Below are 23,369 nucleotides of genomic sequence, written 5' to 3' on the forward strand. Positions count from 1 at the left end.
GGGTTACGTTCCAAGACCTCCCGCGCTAATCGATTTCCGCGTTATAGTGGTGCGGAAGTAAAAACCACCATCTGCGCATGTGCGCCATTTTTTTCATGGCCGCACATGCGCAGATGGTGGAGTTTGCGTGTGGGCGGCGGGGAAGACCAAGGGAAGGTTCCTTCAGCCGCCCAACAGCTGATCTGCTCCGCAGCGCGGAAGCAGCGAGGAGCCGAAGATGGGGTTTCCCCGTTGCCGCGCTGCGGAGCGGATCAGGTGTTGGGCGGCTGAAGGAACCTTCCCTTGGTCTTCCCGCCGCCCAGGCAAAGGGGAAACCCCAAGATCACTTGCCGCTTGCCGCTTGCCTTGCTTCGCCTCCTTCGCTGCAATACGGCAAGCGGCAAGCGATCTTGGGGTTTCCCCTTTGCCTGGGCGGCGCTGGGGCCATGCGGAGCCACTCATCTAGGGGGGCGTGGACCGGCAAGGTGCCCTCTGCTCTCTCTCTTTCTCCCCCTGTTACCGGTGTGGTATAAGAGAGAGAAAGAAAGAGAAAGGAGGGCGACTTGCCAGTCCACGCCCCCCTGGATGAGCGGCCCCGCATGGCCCCAGCGCCGGACTCCGCCGTTGCCTCCGCCCTTGTTCGGCTCTGCAGCTGAGAGGCCACGTCCACCCCCTCCTCGGTGTCCCCGGCACCCAGCGTCCCCACGCCGCCTCCACCTCCCGGTAATGCGCCCGACCTCTGCCTCTCTCTTTCTCTCTCATATACCACGCCGGCAACAGGGAGAGAAAGAGAGAGAGAGAACTAGCGTGGACTTATTTTTTATTTTTTAATATTTTATTTTTTTAATTAATATTTTTTGAAAAACCGCGTTGCAGCGTTTCGCGCTAATCGAGACCGTGCTAATCGAGGGATCACTGTATTGCTTAACTTAAAATCCACTCTTCTGTGAACCAAAATTGCTACTCCTTTTGATTTATTCGTTCCATTTGACTGATAAACTTTTCCCCATTCTATATTTGTTACTAATTTATTTGTTTTTTCCCTTCCCTTATGGGTCTCTGAAAAGAATAAAATATCTGCCTTACAGTCTTTAGCCAGCTTCATGATTCTACATCGCTTTTTCTGTGATGAAAGACCATTTACATTGAGAGATAGAAGGCCTAAATCACCCATTTACATAAACTAAATGCATTTCCTCTTTCAACAAAACAGAGCCTGCCGGACAATTGTTTATTTTCCCAATGAATCCACACCCTGGTGCCCCTAACCTGACCTCCCCGCAGGGGAAGGCAACGGAAAAAAAACCTTCCGTTACTGAGAGGCACTCTTAGATCTACGTTCCCTCTGAAAGCCCTCCCTTCTCCCCCATTTTACAAGACAATAAAAGATTCCCCCCTCCTTCCCTCCTCTCCCCTTATTAACTAGCATGAACCCCCAACAAGAAGTACAAAAGTATGAAAAAAGTTAATTAGCTGAAACACTTATACCATATTAGCACGACAACTCAGTTCAGTTTATTATTTTTTTCTTCTGTCTGGTGACACGCGGCTCATCTCGCTTCTCCGATTGCAGTGAGGCCAATTCTCTTTGAAGCTCGGCAATCTTCTCCTTTTTGGTTTGTTCTGGCTCGCGAAACGGTTCTGCTGCATCTGGCCGGTCGATGCAAAAAAGAGAGGCAGAAAGAGGGATGGAGAGAAAGAAGGGAAGGAAGGAAGAGAGAGAAAGAGGGAGGGAGAAATAGAGTGAAATGGAGGAAGAGATATTTTTTTTGTCCAAACTTTTCTTTAGGGCCCCCCCTGTTCAGTGTCCCCCAGAATTTTGAAAACATGAATAATGTGCCGCGACTCAAAAAAGGTTGGGAAACACTGCTCTATGCAATTATGCCTTTTTGCAATGATTGTCATAAATATTTTATAAATATATAAATATTTTATATTATTTCTGGCATATTCTCTTCTGATAGATAGTCTTCTATCCTATCAAGGTCGATTTTCTCTTGTTTATAGAGTTTCTCATAATAATAATAATCCATTGCTATATTTTTAAACTCATTTTCATTGTAATGCAATTCTCCTGTAATGCAATCATCTTTTAATTGGTATATCATCCTTTTTTCTTTTTAAATTTTATGTGCCAACCATCTACCCGGTTTGTTGGCATTTTCGAAGAAGTTTTGCTTTGCCAATTTAATATTTTGATAATTCTCTCGTTGGTCTAATAAATTCAATTCATATTTATAGCCAATTAAAGTTTCATATATTTTTGTATCTCCAGGATTTTTTTGAAGTTTATTTTCCATTTGTATTATGTTATCTGTTAATTCATCATACTTCTGTCTTTTTATTTTATTTTTCCTAATTGTATATGCTGTAGTAATACCCCTGATGCATGCTTTTAAGGTATCCCATAGGTTCTGCAATGATGTTGGTTGCTTTTGGTTTTCTTCTTAGAATTGTTTTATTTCTTTTGTAGTTTCCTATATATATTTGTCTTCCTGTAATAGTTGTGTATTTAGTGCCCATCTCCTATTTTTATTTCTGGCACCTTTCCATATCACCACTAGAGGGTTATGATCTGCCCATGTATTAGTTGTAATTTCAACTGATTCTATATTCTCTATTATTTGTTTGCTAGCCCAGGCCATATCAATTCTAGAATATGACTTATGGGGTATTGAATAAAATGTGTATTTTCTTTCCTTTGGATGTAAAGTTCTCCATAAATCTACTAGGTTCAATTCTTCGGTCAATCTCTTTAAATGTATTTGGTAGTGTTCTTCTTTTTATATTCTTCTTTTCCTCAGCTATATAGTCTTTTTGTATTTCCTTTATTCGATTATAGTCCCCAATTATACATATATTTTAATGTTCTAATGTTATTAGTTTTTCATGTATTTTTCTATAAAATTCTTTCTGTTCTTTGTTAAGGGCATAGATATTAACTAATAATAGTTTTCCTTCATTTGTTTTAATTTCAATAATTACGGTATATATCTTCCTTTTGAGTCTGTACATATTTCCTTTGATTTTATATCTTTTCTAACATACGTTGCTACCCCTTTTTTCTTTTTCTTTCCCAATGATGTATATAGATTACCAAATTTTTGATTCTCTAAATATTTTCTTTCTTCTTTCTCTATATGCGTTTCTTGTAGACATATAATGTCTGCTTTTGATTTAGTTAGTTTTGAAAAAATTCTACCTCTTTTAGCTGGACTATTCAATCCTTTTACATTTATTGAAATTAATTTATTTCCTTTATACATTTATCTCCTTTTTTATATTTCTTATTTATTAGTTTTTGCTGCTGTTTGGTTCCTTGTCCTGACTCCCTCTTCTCTCTGAATTTGTTCCTCTGTTTGTTTGTCTTGTCCCTACTCTTCCTTCTCCCCCTCCTCCCGTTGGCTTGATTCTTCCAGTCTATCTCCGCTTTCTGTCTCTGTTTCTTCCTCTATCCCAAGAAGTTGATGATTTATGTCTTGTGCTCTTTCTAAACTATCTATTTTAAGTTTTCTATCTTCCCGTGTAATTATCCCTTCAGAGATGATCCATCTGAACATTATGCGTTTTTTGTTTAAGGTAGAAGCTAAAAATCAGTAGTCTCCTCTCTGTTCTCTTTACTCTCCTTGGTATCTGCCTATGTATATTGATTTCCTTTCCTTTATATGTCCAAATATACCCTCTTGTAGCCATATATTCCACATCCTTAATTTTTCTCCTAGCAAATCTCATGTACTTCCCTTAGTAGATTATGATGCTTGGCATAATTGGTTTGGATATAGTATGCCTCATCTATTTCCTGTTTCATTTCCTGTTTGTTATTTTGAAGTATTTCAGCTATTAACGCAGCCATTTGATCTTCTATATCTTCCTCCCTATTTTCTACAATATTCTGAAATCTTAGAAAATAAGATCTGTCGATTTCCAGATTTATCAATGTATGTTCCAATTTTTTGTGGGTTTTATTCATTTTATAATCCATTCTTTCTAGCCTCTTTTCATTCTGTCCTACGTTTGTGTCAACTATTTTAATCTATTCCTCATTTTTTTTCACCGTACCTTGCATTGTTTCCATATTATTATTCAATCGTAAAATGTCCATTTTTAACTCAGCATGATTTTGCGTAATGGCCTCCTACAATTTTAACATTGTCTCTTGAACCATATTTCATGTTGTGTTCATACCCTGCATAAAAGTTGAACTGCTTGCTTTTTCCATTAAAATCTCATCAATTTGGCACTGGGCTGCTGGAGAAGCAATCCCTGAAGTCCCAGAAGTAGTTGGCTTTTTACCTCCATTTGTTATTTGTATAGTTGCAGTATTCAACATTTCTTTTAATATTTTATTTTGTTTTTCTAGTATACTAAAAATCCTATTTCAAATTACCAAATTACTTAATTCAATTAACTATATAATTTCTTAGATATAGCAAACAAATAATAGGTAATAAACTTAGAAACTTATCTACTTATCTACTTATCTATATAACAACGTCTATAAATATAAAGTATAAATCTTAATCTTTATAATACAGTGATCCCCCGCTCGTTGCGAGGGTTCCGTTCCAGGACCCCCCGCAACGAGCGGGTTTTCGCGAAGTAGCGCTGCGGAAGTAAAAACACCATCTGCGCATGTGCAGATGGTGTTTTTACTTCCGCAGCGCTAGCGAGGAGCCGAAGATTGGGGGCGGCGCGGCTGTTTTAAAACGTCGCCGCCAACATGGGGGGCTCGCTAGCACCCCCCCTAACCCGCGTTGGGGGTTCGGGGGGGTGCTAGCGAGCCCCCCATGTTGGCGGCGACGTTTTAAAACACCCGCGCGGCTTTCCAATGAGTCCCGAAGACAAACGTCAAACTTCCGTGTTTGTCTTCGGGACTCATTGGAAAGCCGCGCGGGTGTTTTAAAACCTCCCCGCCGACATGGGGGGCTCGCTAGCACCCCCCTGAACCCCCAACCCGGGTTTGGGCGGGTGCTAGCGAGCCCCCCATGTCGGCGGGGACGTTTTAAAACACCCGCGCGCCTTCCCAACTGAGCCCTCAAGCCAAGCACCAAAGGCGAACTTCTGCGCTTGGCTTGAGGGCTCAGTTGGGAAGGCGCGCGGGTGTTTTAAAACGTCCCCGCCGACATGGGGGGCTCGCTAGCACCCCCCCAAACCCCCAACCCGGGTTTGGGGGGGTGCTAGCGAGCCCCCCATGTCGGCGGGGACGTTTTAAAACACCCGCGCGCCTTCCCAACTGAGCCCTCAAGCCAAGCGCCAAAGGCGAACTTCTGCGCTTGGCTTGAGGGCTCAGTTGGGAAGCGGCCCGAGCGAACGGCGTGGGCGGGAGAAGGGCGGGCGCGCGGGCAGGCAGGCTGCGGACAAGCTGTTCGCTCGGGCCGCTTCCCAGCTGAGTACTCAGCTGGGAAGCGGCCCGAGCGAACGGCGTGGGCGGGAGAAGGGCGCGCGAGCCACGGGCGCGCGGGCAAGCAGGCTGCGGACAAGCCGTTCGCTCGGGCCGCTTCCCAGCTGAGTACTCAGCTGGGAAGCGGCCCGAGCGAAGCGGCAGCAGCGAGGAGTTTGCGTGGGCGGTGGGGAAACTACTCGCTGATGCCCGCCAAGAGGGGGAAGACCTAGGGAAGCCGCCCAGCAGCTGATCTGCCCGGCGCCATCTACGCATGCGTGCCCATAGAAAAAAAGGGCACGCATGCGCAGATGGTGTTCTGACTTCCGGGTTCAAAAATTGCAAATTACCCTGTTCGCAATGGTCGGGGACGCAATAACCGGGAGATCACTGTATATTAGGATATGAAAATAAACCTTTAAATTAAATTAAATCAAGTTTAAAATTCAAATATCACATATAATAAAGAAGAACAAAGAAAGAAGAGACAGGGAAAAGTAACTATTAAACTATGTTATTAAATATCCTTATTCTTATCCTTATCAATAATAAGTAGCTCTGAAAGAAGAAGAAAAAAGAAGTAGAAAGATTCAATAAAAGAATAAAAAAGAATAAAAGCAGAAATACTTAACACAAAAACAGATAGCAAGAGGAAATTATAAAGGTCCAAGGGTTCAATTTCCGAGAGTGAAAAAACCAATAGTTCAAGATGTAAAGATACCTTGTAACAGTCTTGCGGCTACAGGCAAAATGACAGTAATAGGGTATTGTTCGTTTTTCTAAGAGGGAAAGAAGGAAATTCCCCTGAGTTTCTCAGTGTTGTTAACGAAGCACAGTTTATTCAAATTATATGTTTAGATTCCTTTGTGTGATTCAGCAATTCTCCCATCTGTCCGCCGTGCGCTCTTGTGCTCCGAAGGCTGACACCAATTTCCTTGATCCCCTGAAGAGGTTTTCCTTTGTACTGATTTCCCCCCCACCGAATCGTGGCAAAGCTTTAAGACCTTCATAGCAGCTTTCTCTTCGTCTATTTCATTTCGCTACGGCCCGAGGGTTCAAATTCCTCTACCGCTTCCAACGCCCTACTCTCCTCTGTCACTTTCTCTTTTCTTTCCAATCTTGTCTTCTCCTTTTGGTCGCCGGTATTTCAACGATTTTAAAGCTCTCCCTTCGCTGCTATGATCTGGCCTCTATACGTCCAATTCTCCCACTCTCATGTTATGATTTTTTCAAGTTTGGATGTAACTTACTTCTCCTCGATTAGAAGCTTCCTTATTTTGTGGATCTTTGTGGCTTCAGATCTGCCATGCTGGCCACCATGGCAGGAGTTTTTTGCTCCAGATAGAGAGGGTGCCCTCCGCTCCAGCGGGCAAACGCCTTCAACCCGCTGCAGCCCAGGATGCCCCTCTTCTCCCATGTCATTTTTCGGATTTGTGTGCCTCGAAGGGTCTCCAGTAGCTAAAACTAAGCAGCCATCAAGAACAGAACTCGTTCTTTCCAGCTACAGCGCCTCATCCCCCCATCGGTCAGCAACCTCCTTATTCCCATCAATGTATGTATTATCTCCAGTATTAAGCTTTGTGATGCTGCAGTTTTTCTTCTTCCTATCCCTAATACAGTATATCTGAAAAAGATTTTATCCCCCTTCTTCACAGATTTGGCAATTTCTTCCTCTTTTGAGGCTTTAGCAGCATATATTATCTGTTTCGCCTCCTTCTGTCTCATTTTATACACCTCTCTGTCAGCTATACTTCCAGACTCTTTATATATAGGCAGACTTTTTTCATTGACGATAGCCCTTACATCATTACTAAACCATAGCGGTTTCTTCTTCCTTTTACCTTTAGTTATTTGCCTTACATACAGTCCAGTGGCTTTTAAGATGGCCTTTCTTTAATAGAGTCCACTGGGTGCTTGCTCCTGCTGTTTTATCCCTGCCCTTTAATTCATTATTTAAATATTTTCCCATTTTATTGAAATTTGTTTTTCTGAAATCCAATACTTTGGTTGAAATATGTTTGCTCACAATCAGTTTTTACATCAAACCACAAGCATAGGTGGTCACTGCAACCTAAGTTTTCTCCTACCTTAACCTCTGAAACCCAGTTCCCATTAATAAAAACTAAATCTAGAATATTCTCCCCTCTAGTTGGTGTCTTAACCAGAGCTGCTCCTGTAAGGGCCTCTACTATATTCTTATTTTTGCATGTAGGGGCACTAGGGATATTCCAGTTAACATCAGGCATGTTGAAATCACCCATAATCACAATATCTCCCTTTACTGACATTTGGGTAATTTCATCCACCATCATAGTGGTGTTAGTGTTTATTTTGTATAAGGCTGTTATGACTTTCTATACCGATTTGCTGTTTAATTAAAATTATGTTGTCCTTGCTTTTTAAATTAAATCTGGTTTTATATTGTAGTGTAGCAGTTTTATATTTATAGTGTAGCAATGCTACATTGGTTTTTGTTAATAGTTTACTACTCATTATAATATAGCTGAAACATCTTCATCAAAATGTCTGACTAATATTATTTTTATTTCATTTTTAACAGAAGTTGCAGAACTTGAAGTAAATTTACCTTGTGAGTATGGTTTTTTGCATATTTTTAAGAAATACTCAGATCCTAAGTTTTCATCTTATTTCACACATTTAAGATAATTGAGGGATATTTACATAAGCCCTTCTGGAATTATCATTTGTTGTAATTTGTAATTAAGGAAGGTTACCACATAGATAATTACAATTCTTCTATCCTTAACTCTTTTGTGGGGAATTGTTGTACTTAGTTTTTTGCATCTTCCTCCTTTCTTAAAGTATCTTGAAAAAAGCTTAACATTTGACATTCTGATTCATCAGATATCAGACATTTTAATTTTAACTGTAAAACTTAAACAAAGTGATTAAATATTATTGAAATGAGTTATTTATTGGCTTTAATCATGCCTAATGTTTCAGGATGTGAAGCTTGCAATAATGTGTTGCATATTTTACTCCTTGAAGTATCTGTGTGTGTTCACATATAAATAATATATGAAAGCAGTTCATGGCATTTATAAATAAACAAAAAAGTACTCAGGTTCCTAAAGGTGACTAATGTAACTGTTTACATTTTACTTGACCAATGCTATGATTACAGATCTCATAACAACAACTAGGACCAGAATTTCTGATACTAAGCAAGATAGTTGTTAAGTGACTTTACAACCTTTTTGTCATGGATTTTAAATGAATTGCTACAATTGTTAAACTGTCAGTTTCTTTGCATTGTCTTTGATTGTCTGAAGCTGGCTGGCAAGGTCACAAATGGAAACCATAACCCAAGGATTCTGCAATAGTCATACTGGTTGCCAAATGCCCAATTTTTGATCATACAGCCAAGTCACTTTTTTCAATGCTGTTGTAACTTTGCACTGTTGCTAAATGAATGTTTCTAAGTCAAGGTCCATCTGTACAGCTATCTTTTGGACCAAAATTCTGGTGATAACTTTAAAAGCATAAATTACTTCAAGGATTGTTTTCTGAGTCTCTTAATATACTCAAATGAATGCAGTATACAGATACCTAAGTAATGATCTCTTTCTTGTTGAGCATTCCATCTTGCAGGGAATTATATTGAGAATTATTGTAAGAGATGAATGTTTTTACTTGCATAGGTCTTTAAAGTTACATTTAATAGTCATTAGTCTATATTATTGCTTACAATCTTCACATTTTGTTTGTTCTATATTTTTTCATAAAAACTGGTCATAAACATTACAAACTGTCAATTATTTTAGATTTTTATATTTATTTTCAGGTACATGTGAAGTGAACTTTCCTGACCCAAATAAACTCCATTTCTTTCTTCTAATCATAAATCCAGGTAATTAAAATGTATATATGTGGGTGAATTATAGATATATAGATATAAATATATGTGTGTGTATGTTTGTGTATATACATATAGACAGTAATCCCTCACTACTTCGTGGTTCATCTTTTGCGGATTCGCTACTTCACGAGTTTTCAAAGGGGGCTTAAATCCATTAAATCCATTGAAAATTTTAAATCCATTAAAAATTCATAATATTTTCTACAGTAGTACTGTACTCTGTTAAAGAAACTGGAAAGATATCACATGTAGTTTCAGCTGAGAAACATTATAGAAGGACTGTTTAATGCAAGGGATTGGTTTTAAAAGTCCAAATACTTGTTAAATACATTAAAAAATATCTTTCCTCTACTTCATGGAAATTCATTTTTCATGGGTGGTCTTGGAACGCATTCCCCTTGAATAATGAGGGATTACTGTACATACATACATATATATTTGCTTTCATAGATTTTCACGGGGATTGTTCTGAGTTTGGGTTTTATCCCGTGTAATATTTTGAGTGTCTATGCGATGTTTTGGTGAAATCAGATTCACCATCATCAGGCTGAAGTTGTTAGCTCAGTGCTGCTTTGAATAATAATAATAATAATAATAATAATAATAATAATAATAATAATAATAATTTATTAGATTTGTATGCCGCCCCTCTCCGAAGACTCAGGGCAGCTCACAACAACGATAAAAAACAATATTATACAGTCACAAATCTAATATTAAAAAAACCTAAAAACCCTATCATAATTAAAAACCAAACAGCACATACATACCAAACATAAATTATAATAAGCCTGGGGGAAAGGTGTCTCAAATCCCCCATGCCTGGCGGTATAGGTGGGTCTTAAGTAGTTTACAGAAGACAAGGAGGGTGGGAGCAGTTCTAATCTCCGGGGGGAGTTGATTCCAGAGGGCCAGGGCCGCCACAGAGAAGGCTCTTCCCCTGGAGCCCGCCAGACGACATTGTTTAGTCGACGGGACCCGGAGAAGGCCAACTCTGGGACCTTATCGGCCACTGGGATTCGTGCGGTAGCAGGCGGTTCCTGAGGTATTCTGGTCCAATGCCATGTAGGGCTTTAAAGGTCATGACCAACACTTTGAATTGTGACCGGAAACTGATCAGCAGCCAATGCAGGCCACGGAGTGTTGTAGATACGTGGGCGAATCTGGAAAACCCCACGATGGCTCTCGCGACTGCGTTCTGCACGATCTGGAGTTTCTGAACACTTTTCAAAGGTAGCCCCATGTAGAGAGCGTTGCAGTAATCGAACCTCGAGGTGATAAGGGCATGAGTGACTGTGAGCAATGACTCCCTGTCCAAATAGGGCCGCAACTGGAGCACCAGGCGAACTTGGGCAAACGCCCTCCTCGCCACAGCCGAAAGATGATATTCCAATGTCAGCTGTGGATCGAGGAGGACGCCCAAGTTGCGCACCCTCTCTGAGGGGGTCAATAGTTCCCCCCCAGGGTAATGGACGGACAGATGGAATTGTCCTTGGGAGGCAATACCCACAGCCACTCCGTCTTGTCTGGATTGAGTTTGAGTTTGCTGACACCCATCCAGTCCCCAACAGCCTCCAGGCACCGGCACATCACTTCCACTGCTTCGTTGACTGGACATGGGGTGGAGATGTACAACTGGGTATCATCCGCATATTGATGATACCTCACCCCATGCCCTTGGATGATCTCACCCAGCGGTTTCATGTAAATATTAAATAGCAGGGGGGAGAGGACCGACCCCTGAGGCACCCCACAAGGGAGAAACCTAGAGGTCGACCTCTGACCCCCCACTAACACCGACTGCAACCGACCAGAGAGGTAGGAGGAGAACCACTGGAGAACAGTGCCTCCCACTCCCAGTCCCTCCAGTCGGTGCAGAAGGATACCATGGTCGATGGTACTGAAAGCCGCTGAGAGGTCAAGAAGCACCAGGACAGAGGACAAGCCCCTGTCCCGGGCCCTCCAGAGATCATCCATCAACGCGACCAAAGCATTCATATATAACAAATACAGTGATACCTTGTCTTATGAACCCCTCGTCATGTGAATTTTTCGAGAAAAGAACCTGGGGGTAAAGATTTCTTTGCCTCGTCTTAAAAACCCTTTCCGTCTTACGAACACGAGCCCGGATCCCTGGGCTCTCTTACTGCACGTGCGCTCACTTACTGATGCAGGGATTCCCCTGCCTTGTGACTACCCCCGATGGGATTTCCCATTCATTTCCTGCCCCCGCCGAGATTCCTCGCCTCCCGACTGCCAGCTGAGATGCCAAGATGCCCCCCTTCCTCCTCCTTCTGGCCGGCGGAAGGCGAAGCGCTGGGGGCCGGGGTGTCAGGCCATTTCTCCTACCCCCCCAGGCGAAAACAAAGGCTGTCCACTGCTGTCTTGAGCCTCCCATTCCTCCATGCCGCTTCACCCTGCCTGTCATCCTGGGCGAAGCGCTGGGGGGGGGAGAGAGTCAGGAAGGTCCTCCTGCCTCCCATCCCCATCCAAAAACACAAAGGCGGTCCACAATTGCTCCATGCCGCTTTGCCCTGCCTTTCATCCTGGTTCAAGCAGGCCTCTGTTGTATTTTTGGCTGTGGGGGGAGCAGGAGGATCTTCCTGACTCCCTCTCCCCAGTGCTTGAGCCTCCCTTTGCTCCACCCCGCTTTGCCCCACCTGTCATCCTGGCTCAAGCGGGTGGCGGTGGACCGCCTTTGTGTTTTCGGCTGGGGGAGGGAGCAGGAGGACCTTCCTGACTCCTTCCCCCCAGCGCTTCGCCCAGGATAAAAGGCAGGGCGAAGCAGCGTGGAACAAAGGGAGGCTCAAGCCGCCACCAGCGTCGCACCTCCATTGTGTTTTCAGCTGCGGGGGGAGCAGAAGGACCTTCCTGACTCCTTCCCCCCAGCGCTTCACCTAGGATGACAAGCAGGGTGAAGTGGCATGAAGCAATAGGAGGCTCAAGCCGCCGCTGGCTTGAGCCTCCCATTGCTCCATGCCGCTTCGCCCTGCCTGTCATCCAGGCTCAAGTGGGTGGTGGCGGACCTCCGTAGTGTTTTCGGTGTGGGGGGGCAGGAGGACCTTCCTGACTCCCTCCCCCCAGCGCTTCGCCCAGGATGACAGGCAGGGCGAAGCAGCGTGGAGCAAAGGGAAGCTCAAGCCGGCGTCGGCGTCGGACCTCCATTGTGTTTTCGGCTGGTGGGGAGCAGGAGGACCTTCCTGACTCCCTCCCCCCAGCGTTTCGCCCAGGATGACATGCAGGGCGAAGCAGTGTGAAGCAATGGGAGGCTCAAGCCGGTGGCGGCCGCGGACCTCCGTTGTGTTTTTGGCTGTGGGGGAGCAGGAGGACCTTCCTGACTCCCTCCCCCCAGCGCTTCGCCCAGGATGACAGGCAGGGCGAAGCGGCGTGGAGGAAAGGGAGGCTCAAGCCAGCGGCGGCTGCGGACCTCCATTGTGTTTTCAGCTGGTGGGGCAGGAGGACCTTCCTGACTCCCTCCCCCTAGCGCTTTGCCCAGGATGACACGTATGGTGAAGGGGCTGGGAGGACCAAGAGGCTCAAGCTTCCTTCGGCGGTGGTGGCCCGGCTTCCAGGTTTCTGAGTTTTGGGCTTACATGCATTAATCGCTTTTCCATTAATTCCTATGGGAAACAATGTTTCACCTTACGAACTTTTCACTTACGAACCTCCTTCCGGAACCAATTAAGTTCGTAAGACAAGGTATCACTCTGTGTGTGTGTGTGTGTGTGTGTATATATATATATGTATGTATATATATATATATATATATATATATATACACACAGTGATCCCTCGAGTTTCGCGATCTCGTTCTTCGCGAAACGCTATATCGCGATTTTTCCACCCGATGACGTCATATGTCATCACCAAGTCTCTTCTCTGTCTCTTTCTCTTTCTTTCCTGTCATTCTCTGCTTCAATCATTTTCTCATTTATCTTCCTTCCTTTCTCATCTTTCTTTCTCTCTTTCTCTATCTTGCTTCTTCCTCTCTCACACTCTCTTCCTCCCTCTCTCATCTCATTCTTTCCTTCTCTCTCTTTCTCTATCTCTCCCCCTCTTGATCTCGAGCGACCGCCTAGCAGCTGATCTGCTCGGCAGCGCAGCACCAGCGAGGAGCCGAAAATCCGGGTTTCCCCACCCGGATCTTCGGCTCCTTGCTGGTCCCCAATTCCGCCAACATCAGGCTCTCCACACGCCCTTTCGCCGTAACACGAGAGCCTTTTGAAAACTCTTTCCGAGCGCCTCAGAGCAGCACCCCCACCCCTCTTTGATTCCCTCAACCCGCCTGGCCCCTCGCTCCCCTTTTCCACACTCCAACCGAGAGAGGAGTCTGCGCTGCTCCGGCTGCCGTGTCTCCTTCTCCCTTCTCCTCCTCTTCTTCCCCGCTCTTCCATCCTCCGCCGCCGAGGTCGCCAGGAAGGGAGAAGAAGAGTCAATGAACGGCGCCAGCCGCCGCCTCGCCCAACGCAAAGCGCGAGAGCCCAGACCCGGAGGCAACCCACTCGTCCGCGGCGCTTCGAGTTTCTCCTCCCGGAGGCGCACTCGGCGCTCGCTGCAGCGGGGGAAGACCCAGGGAAGGTTCCTTCGTCCGCTGCCCACGGAAAGGGGAAACCCGGATCTTCGGCTGCAGAGAGCGCCGAGCGCGCCTCCGGGAGGAGAAACTCGAAGCGCCGCGGACAGCGAGCGGGTTGCCTCCGGGTCTGGGCTCTCGCGCTTTGTGTTGGGCGACGCGGCGGCTGGCGCCGTTCATTGACTCTTCTTCTCCCTTCCTGGCGTTTGCTGTCCACGGCGCTTCGAGTTTCTCCTCCCGGAGGCGCGCTCGGCGCTCGCTGCAGCCGAAGATCCGGGAGGAGAAACTCGAAGCGCCGCTGACAGCGAGCAGTGCGCAGATGGTGTTTTTACTTCCGGAACCCTACATTGCGAAAAATCGATTATCGCGAGGGGTCTGGGAACGGAACCCTCGCGATAATAGAGGGATCACTGTGTGTGTGTATATATATATATATATATATATATATATATATATATATATATATATATATATATATATGTAAAATTATTATTATTATTATTATTATTATTATTATTATTATTATTATTATTATTATTATTAATTGGATTTGTATGCTGCCCCTCTCCGCAGATATGTATATGTCACATGTTTTTTTGCTGAATTTGAAAATTAAGGGAGACTAGGATAGATCTATTTCGCCCTTATTTTGGCCTCATCAGCTAGCCATACCCACTGGGACTTGAACCTGCAACCTTTGCCTTGTAAGGCAAAGAATTATCCTCTAGGCTACAGTATCCAATCCCTTCAGCTCTGCACCAGGGAAGGGTTACATATTTTTGTGTCGAATCACCCTGGTGTATTGAAGGAACATCACAGCTCGTTATTTGCCTCTCCTTATATATATAATAACAACAACAGCCATCGAGATAGAAAAACATCCCCAAAATATGAACAAGCGTGATGATACCTCCCGCCTACCAGGCATCTGGAAACCAGCCCTCATTAACAAACGTAACCCAGCCATACAAACTGAAACCAGATCCAGAACACACATTGCAAAACAACTAAGTAGCCTGCAAGCTCCAACTACTCAGGATATCATCCACAATCCACAAACATCAACTAATCAGCATACCTCAGTTATATCAACGACCCCAGGTGTTACCCCACTGACTCACCAGGAAGTTTCAACACAGCATGCAGCTGCTGAGCCATCAAACCAGATCCACCCACCAGTATTTATAGAGGGAAGGCAGCTCAGGTCTCACTGTGTTTGCCCTAGAACAAGGACAGAAGCACCAGCCTGACAATGAGGAGTGGGACCTCGTCGAAACATCGCCAGAAATATCTGAATGCTACACAGGAAGAAACCTGAATTTGCCAATACCGTCATACCTGCACCCGTGAAAATCTGCGAAAACAAATACAGTAGTACCTCGTGATACAAGCCCCTCATCATACGAACGTTCCGAGATACGAACCTGGGGTTTGGAAACTTTTTTCCTCTTACGAACTTTTTCCACCTTACGAACCCGCCGCCCAAACGCCAAACCCAGAAGTTCAGCAAAAGTTCGGGTTCAGGTGGCTGCCGAGAAGCCCCGCCGCCTGGCTGTCAGCTTTTGAAACAGCCGGGGGGCTTCTCGGCGTCCTACCAAACCCGAACACCAAACCTGAACATTTGCCGAACTTCCGGGTTCGGCGTTCGGGAGAATGCTGAGAAGCCCCCTGGCTGTTTCAAAAGGAGATAGCCGGGCGGCAGGGCTTCTCGGCGGCCTCCTGAACCCGGAAGTTCGGCAAAAGTTCGGGTTTGGCGTTCGGGTTCGGGAGGACGCCGAGAAGCCCCCCGGCTGTTTCAAAAGGTGACAGTCGGGTGGCGGGTCTTCTTTGCGGCCACCCATAACCAAACCTCTGGGTTCGGCATTCAGGAGAACACTGAGAAGCACCCAGCTGTTTCAAAAGGTGACACACGGGCGGCGGTGCCCAACGGAACACCATTTTTGCGGGGGGGTTTCTTGCACGCATTAATTGATTTTACATTGTTTCCTATGGGAAACATTGTTTCATCTTACGAACTTTTCACCATGCGAACCCCCTCTGGGAACCAATTAAGTTCGTAAGACGAGGTATTACTGTATGTGTATATATATATATATATACTATATATACTATCCTACTTTCCCTTAATTTTCAAATTCAGCAAAAAGACATGTGACATATTTATATATATTTGTTTTCATAGATTTCTTCCCGAATATACCAAGACTGTCACATACATACATACATACATACATACATACATACATACATACATACATACAGTGGTACCTCGTCTTGCAAACTTAATTTGTTCCGTGACGAGGTTCGAACGAAGAAAAGTTTGTAAGATGAAACAAACCACACCTTTCTCTTCTCTTCAGCTCCATGAGTCCCTGCCTTCCGTTTTTGTCCCCCCCACTGTGCTCATCTCCCCCACATCTTTCTCCTCTCTTGAGCTCCATGAATCCCTGCCTTCTGTTTTTGTCCCACCCATTGTGCTCAACTTCCCCACACCTTTCTCCTCTCTTGAGCTCCATGAGTCCCTGCCTCCCATTTTTTGTCCACCCCACTGTGGAAAGGGGGGAGTTTGGCGCTTGGATTCAAAGCAGCGCTGGCAAAAATGAAGGGAATCCCAGCGAGGGGAGCCTCAGGGAAATCCCAGCAATGCAAGGACGGGTGCTTTGACTGGCAATGGAAGTCCGGAGGTGGGGATTCCCAGGGAAATCCCAGTGCTTCGGGGCATCCCAGCAGCGGCGGCTTAGGTTCATAAGGTGAAAATAGTTTGGAAGAAGAGGCAAAAAAAATCTTAAACACCGGGTTCGTATCACGAAAAGTTTGTATGAAGGGGAGTTCGTAAGAGGAGGTATCTCTGTGTGTGTGTGTGTGTGTGAATAAATTCCGGTGTCTGTGTGTGTGTCTCTTTCTCTCTCTCTCTCTCTGTGAAAACTTAATATTAATTTTAATTGGCCCTAAGTACATGATATATTTAAATACTCGCTAAATTGCTAAATTGTTTGGGCAATTTTGGGATTTCATTCTGTGTGGCATGAGCAAGCTCCACCTAAGAACTGCGGTGGTGCAGTGGTTAGAATGCAGTAGTGCAGGCTATTTCTGCTGCTGCCTATTGGCTGCCTCCAATTTGGCAGTTTAAATCTTACCAGGCTCAAGGTTGACTCAGTCTTCTATCCTTCTGAAATGGGTAAAATGATGACCCAAATTGTTGGAGGCAATATGCTGACTCTGTAAACTGCTTAGAGTGTGCTATAAAACACTGTAAATGATATATAAGTCTAAGTGCTATTGCCATTATATTGTGGACCTTCTTTCATACTCTCTTCCCCACCATGTATCAAATCTCTTTTAGAAGTTAGTTTATCCTCTGAGCATATTTGATGGGTAAACTGGGTGGGCTGGTACAGGGGGGAAAATCTGTTCCACTGATGATATTCTGCATTTATAAAAATAACAATGGTGGCACTGGATGCAACTTCTGAGATAAAGGCATAACATTGAAATAGTAAAATATATTTATGAGCTAGAATATTCATAGTACAGTGGTACCTCGTCTTACAAACGCCTCTTCATACGAACTTTTTGAGATACGAACCAGGCATTCAGGATTTTTTTGCCTCATCTCACAAACCATTTTCGTCTTACGAACCCTTGCTTCTCTCCCGGCTGCTGCTGCTGCGAGCAGCGGCCAAAACAAGCGCTTTTAGGTTTGGAGGCTCTGATGATGACAAGGTAACTGGAAACAGGCTTTGCCGTGCAGGGTCTCCACCCACCCCATCCCTTCTGCTACCATCATGGCAAAGCACCAAGGCATTGGAGAAGAGAGAGAACAGGCGGTGAAGGTAGCAGTGGCTGCGGGGCATTTTGGAAGAAAGTTGGGGCACAGAACGTAGCAGGAAGCCAGGGGCATATTGAAGAGACTTCAGGCACAGAACGTAGCAGGAAGCCAGAGGCATACTGAAGAGGATTTGGGTACAGAACGTAGCAGGAATCCAGGAGCATATTGAAGAGAGTTTGGGTATAGAAGGTAGCAGGAATCTAGAGGCATATTGAAGAGGGTTTGGGCAAAGAAGGTAGCAGGAAGCCTGAAGCATATTGAAGAGGATCCCATCAGTCAAGGAACTCTGACTGATGGAATGCAGAAGAGCCTTCTCTGCTAGAGTGCCCTTTAGGGTGAGTTTGTCCCCTTTCCTATCTTTCTTCAAGAACTGAAGAACTGGCTGTGCTAAGCTTTTTTCAAGATACTTTAAGAAAGGAGGAAGATGCAAAAAACTAAGTACAACAATTCTCCCCAAAAGAGTTAAGGATAGAAGAATTGTAATTATCTATGTGGTAACCTTCCTTAATTACAAATTGGACATTTGGCTGGGAGGGCATGGCTAGGAGGTCCCTTCCCATCTAGGGACCTTTTGGTAACCAATAACTTTTGGATTTTTTTTTCTTTAACCAAAGCAAGGTGTCTGTTAGCAAACCAAAACGGCCTTCCGAGAAATAAAACAATTCCACGCATGTGCTTCTCACCGGGTAGGATTTATTAACGGCCAATGTCTGGACAGTGTCATTTGCTGGGTGGCTGCATAATATTGTAAGAGGATGCAGCTTGCCAAATTTCATAAATCACAGTTCAGGTATAAAAGTGAGTGAATTGAAAAGTGAAAAGATTTTAGTACTTTAAAATGGAAAATGGAAAAGAGCACTACTAAATTAATAACTGTTCTGTGCAGGTCCTCGTACGAACCCACTGTCTCAAAAAACACTTATTTTATTATAAAATCAAACTCTTTATTGATAAAAAGCACACATAACGGAAAAGCAGATTTTTAAACGGCAAGGAAAAATTAGTTATTTTTCTCTTCAAGCTAAACATCAACAATATCCGGGAAAGATACCAAACTCGGCCTAATCAGCATTCCTTAGAAAACAAGTCCATTTATCATTTAAGCATATGCATTTGCTCACCGAAGTCCCGGGCAAAAATCATCCAGCAAATAATGTCTTTTGTTGAGGCAGAAATCATGGTTTTAAAGCCTTGTTCAATCACACACCCCGACTAACATTGCTTCCATTGAATGACGTTGAAACCCCATACCCAATTACCCCAAATCCTTTGCCTTTGTGTGACATGACTCCCCAAAGACGCTAAGGCTGTAAACTAATACCTTTTACTATGAAACTCCTCTCACCTTTTCAGCAATCTCCTATAGGGAGGGTCAATCCACTGACTTTCCACTTGAATGTCTTCCTCATCCTCTGACTGGGACCAATCCCCCATTGTCATATGAGCCCCCTCTAGTGGTTCCTAAGGGTCACTCAGTTCACTTTCTCCCTTACTCTCACTCACTGCATTAGCTGGCAACTCCCCTGGCCCAGAGTATCGAGGGGCCTGACTCATCCTTCTCAGAATCTGACATGACCTGAGGTGGACAAGGAGCACTCACAACAATAACTGCTGTGATTCACTTAACAACTTTGGCAAGAAAGATTGTAAAATGGAAGAAAGTTTGCTTGACTGTCTTGTTTGGCAACAGAAATGTTGGGCTCAATTGTGATTGTAAGTCGATTTGTATTACGGTGGAATTGAGTGTGCAGGTAGCCTTGCAGGGAACAATCAGATATACAGTGCTACTTCATATACAGACTGCTTCAAAACTTTGAATTTGGTACTCAATGCATTTTGATGTGAAAATGTTGTCCTAGTACTCTTATTGGCACAACATTCAGTACTCCCAAAACCAATTAATGATGAGTACGAAAGTACCGCTGTACTCAACTTCAACAACAAACAATAGCATCAAGTTATAGTCCTATCACAGGTCCCTCAGAATGTACAATCCTGTCTACCAACTGTAGTCAGATCTAGAATAGATCTGAAACTGACAGTTGAGGGTTCTTATTGGGGTTCCTCCAGGGCAGGTCTGGGGTCAGTTCCAACAGAACCGCACCTCCTCTAGCAGTGGGCATTCGGGGTTCCCGCAAAGCACAGGAAACTCCGTTCTGCCATGGTGCCTAGCCACCCCTCCCGGCAAGAGAGAAAGTTGAATACCTTTGGAGACAGATTTAACTTTTTCGAGAGAAAGTTGAATACCTTCCATATGCACTGTCTCTAAAGTATCCTTGCAATCAACTGGCATGACAAAGTCAGAGTGAGTCAGCACCTTCTCTGCTTTGTAACTTCCCTCCACAGGGAATCGGACCCCTTCATCCTACACACAATGCTTCTGCTGCTGCTGCTGGTGCTTCCCTCCATGCAAAGGACTCAACAGGCTGCCGTGTGTGTGTCTGTATGTCTCTCTGTGTGTGTAGGTTCCCATGGAGAGCGGCAGCGGCTGTGGTGGGGAGGCAGAAAAGTTTGCTCGACCTTTAACAGAGGAAGTGAGCCAAGGACAGGAGGGTGAGCCAGTGCCTTCTCTGCAGCTTCTCTCGTTGAAGGGGATTGGATCCCTTCACCCTCCACATGGTGCCTCTGCTGCTGTTGCTGGAGCTTCCTCCCATGCAAAGGAACGGGAGGGTGCCATGGGTGTGTGTGTGTGTAGTTGTGCATGGAGGGCGGTGGTAACCATGATGGGGGTAGAAAAGTTTCCTTGGGCTCTGTGAGAGGACAGGAGGGTCAGTCAGCACATTCTCCGCTTTGCAACTTCCCTCCTCATGTGGATCAGACCCGTTTGCCTTCCACATGCGCCTACACATACACACGCCCAAGCGCATAGCATTCTCCTGATTCCTTTACATGGGGGGAAGCCCCAAGAACAGCAGCAGAGCTACTGGACTGCCAGGGACTCTTCCATCCTCCTCCCAGTCACCTCTTTGTCAAGCTTTCTGCTGTTCCTGCACTGGAGTCGAGCTGCATATCAGCAAACAGGGAGAAAAAGAGATGCCCTGGCAGGGGGGAGAGAGGAGGATGAGGACGACCAGGAGCATGGCAATCCTGCAGTGATGATAATGCGTTAGCAAAGGAGAGAGAGAAGGAAAAGTGCAACAGCTTCCCTGTCTTTCTTTTCAATAATTTATGTTATGCCCGGCTCTATGGTATCAGCCTCCCAAAAATTCAAGGGTAAAAAAGTCAGACACATACACACTTGAAAATTCAAAAATAATGTTTTCCCCCCCACAAAATTCAAAAGAAACAAAGCACCCTTTTTGTATTGCAAAGAGCATTCTTTCCAAAACAAACTTGTAGGCAGTAAAACCCCTTAAGCAGTCCCAAAGTACTCAGCTAGCAGCTGTAAAGAACGTCACAGCCCTCTTTCTTCCACAAGTTGAAACAAACACGTTTTGCTATGGCTTGGTTTCAAAGTCCTGAAAAATCAACAAACACATTTCTTGAAATGCCAGGCTCTTCCTCCAAAGACAAACAGATAATTTTCCACACGCAGCAGCTGACAAGCTGTCCTTTTATCAGCAGCCCTAATTGGTTGCACTACACCCAAGCACATGTGAATTCTCTTATTTCTGATAATATCTACGCAGCTGCTCCTTTCTATTCAGGGCTCTGCGGCTGTGTACGTCAATAAAAGGTTCATCATCCAAATTTATTTATTTATTTATTTATTAGATTTGTATGCAGCCCCTCTCCGTAGACTCGGGGCGGCTAACAACAATAAGACAATGTAAACAAATATAATATTTAAGTTTAAGTTAAATTAAAAAACCCTAATTTAAGAAACCAATCATGCATACAGACATACCAAGCATAAATTTTATAAGCCTAGGGGGGAAGGGAATATCTCAATTCCCCCATGCCTGACGACAGAGGTGGGTTTTAAGGAGCTTACGAAAGGCAAGGAGGGTGGGGGCAATTCTGATCTCTGGGGGGAACTGGTTCCAGAGGGTCGGGGCCACCACAGAGAAGGCTCTTCCCCTGGGGCCCATCAGAAGGCATTGTTTAGTCGACGGGACCTGGAGAAGACCAACTCTGTGGGACCTAACTGGTCGCTGGGATTCGTGTGGCAGAAGGCGGTCCTGGAGATATTCTGGTCCGATGCCATGAAGGGTTTTATAGTCATAACCAACACTTTGAATTGTGACTGGAAACCGATCGGCAACCAGTGCAGACTGCGGAGTGTTGGTGTGACATGGGCATATTTAGGAAAGCCCATGATAGCTCTCGCAACTGCATTGTGCACGATCTGAAGTTTCCGAACACTTTTCAAAGGTAGCCCCATGTAGAGAGCGTTACAGTAGTCGAGCCTCGAGGTGATGAGTCTACGGAGAGGGGCGGCATACAAATCAAATAAATAAATAAATGAGTGACTGTGAGCAGTGACTCCCAGTACAAATAGGGCTGCAACTGGTGCACCAGGCGAACCTGGGCAAATGTCCCCCTCGCCACAGCTGAAAGATTTTTCTCTAATGTGAGCTGTGGATCGAGGAGGACGCCCAAGTTGCGGACCTTCTCTGAGGGGGTTAGTGATTTCCACCCCAGGGTAATGGACGGACAGATGGGATTGTCCTTGGGAGGCAAAACCCACAGCCACTCCGTCTTATCAGGGTTGAGTTTGAGTCTGTTGACACCCATCCAGACCCTAACAGCCTCCAGGCACTGGCATATCACTTCCACTGGTTTGTTGACTGGACATGGGGTGGAGATGTACAGCTGGGTATCATCAGCGTACTGATGATAACTCACCCCATACCCCTGGAGGGACACGGATCCAGTAAGCAGGTGGCAGAACTCACAGCTCCAATGGCCTTGTCCACTTCATCAGGTGTTACCAGATCAAACTCTTCCCAGACAGATGGACAAGTACGGGCCCCAGTCACCTCGACTGATTCATCAGTCAACTCTGTTTTCCAATTGAAGTCGAGGTCCGCTTGGATGTGAGCGATTTTATCAGCGAAAAACATGTTAAAATCCTCGGCACTACCCTGCAAGGGCTCCCCAACTCCCCCCTGGTTAAGAAGGGAGCGGGTCACCCTAAACAGGGCAGCCGGGTGGGATTCTGCTGATGCAATCAAGGCGGCATGATATGCGCATCTTGCCGCCTTGAGGGCCACTTTGTAAGTCTTAATGTGAGCTCTTACAAGTGTTCGATCGGATTCGGACTTACTCTTCCTCCATCGCTTCTCTAGACATCTCTTCTGGCGTTTCAACTCCTGGAGCTCCTCGTTGAACCATGGAACTCTACAGGGTCTAGTGCTGCGGAGAGGTTGCAACGGCGCAATTTGGTCAAGAGCCTCCGCTGCAGCCTTGTTCCAGGCCTCAGCCAGACACTGCCGAACTGTGGACGAGTGTATATGGAATAACCCCAAGCGCCTTCTGAAAACCCTCTGAATCCATCAGGTGTCTGGGGTGGAGCAACCTAATCGTTCCGCCTCCCTGCAGGGAAGGATTGGAGCAAGAAAGTCAATCCGCAGTAGAAAATGGTCCGACCATGACAAAGGCAACACTTCTAAGCCCCTTAGTCTCAGAACATTACTCAATTGCTCAGAGAGGAATACCATGTCGGGTGCATGCCCCCCCTTGTGAGTCGGACCCTGTACTATTTGGGTCAGGTCCATGGCTGTCATGGTGGCCATGAACTCCTGTGCCAGTCCAGAGGTTTCGCCGAGTGACGGCAGGTTAAAGTCCC

The 23,369-nt window shown here is 45.3% G+C and overlaps 1 protein-coding gene across 11 annotated transcripts in view; it reads left to right on the top strand.

The window, feature by feature from the left end:
• The window catches only part of UBE2F (ubiquitin conjugating enzyme E2 F (putative)), a 238,023-nt gene that overhangs the window by 16,952 nt on the left and 197,702 nt on the right, over positions 1-23,369 (top strand). For all 11 annotated transcript variants that reach the window (XM_070732235.1, XM_070732240.1, XM_070732234.1 and 8 more), the window contains 2 exons: positions 7,920-7,949; positions 9,165-9,230. In XM_070732235.1, coding sequence (XP_070588336.1) covers positions 7,920-7,949; positions 9,165-9,230 — 96 coding nt within the window. The remainder of the gene's footprint in view (positions 1-7,919; positions 7,950-9,164; positions 9,231-23,369) is intronic.

This window comes from Erythrolamprus reginae, chromosome 1, assembly GCF_031021105.1.
Source record: "Erythrolamprus reginae isolate rEryReg1 chromosome 1, rEryReg1.hap1, whole genome shotgun sequence".
NCBI lineage: Eukaryota > Metazoa > Chordata > Lepidosauria > Squamata > Dipsadidae > Erythrolamprus > Erythrolamprus reginae.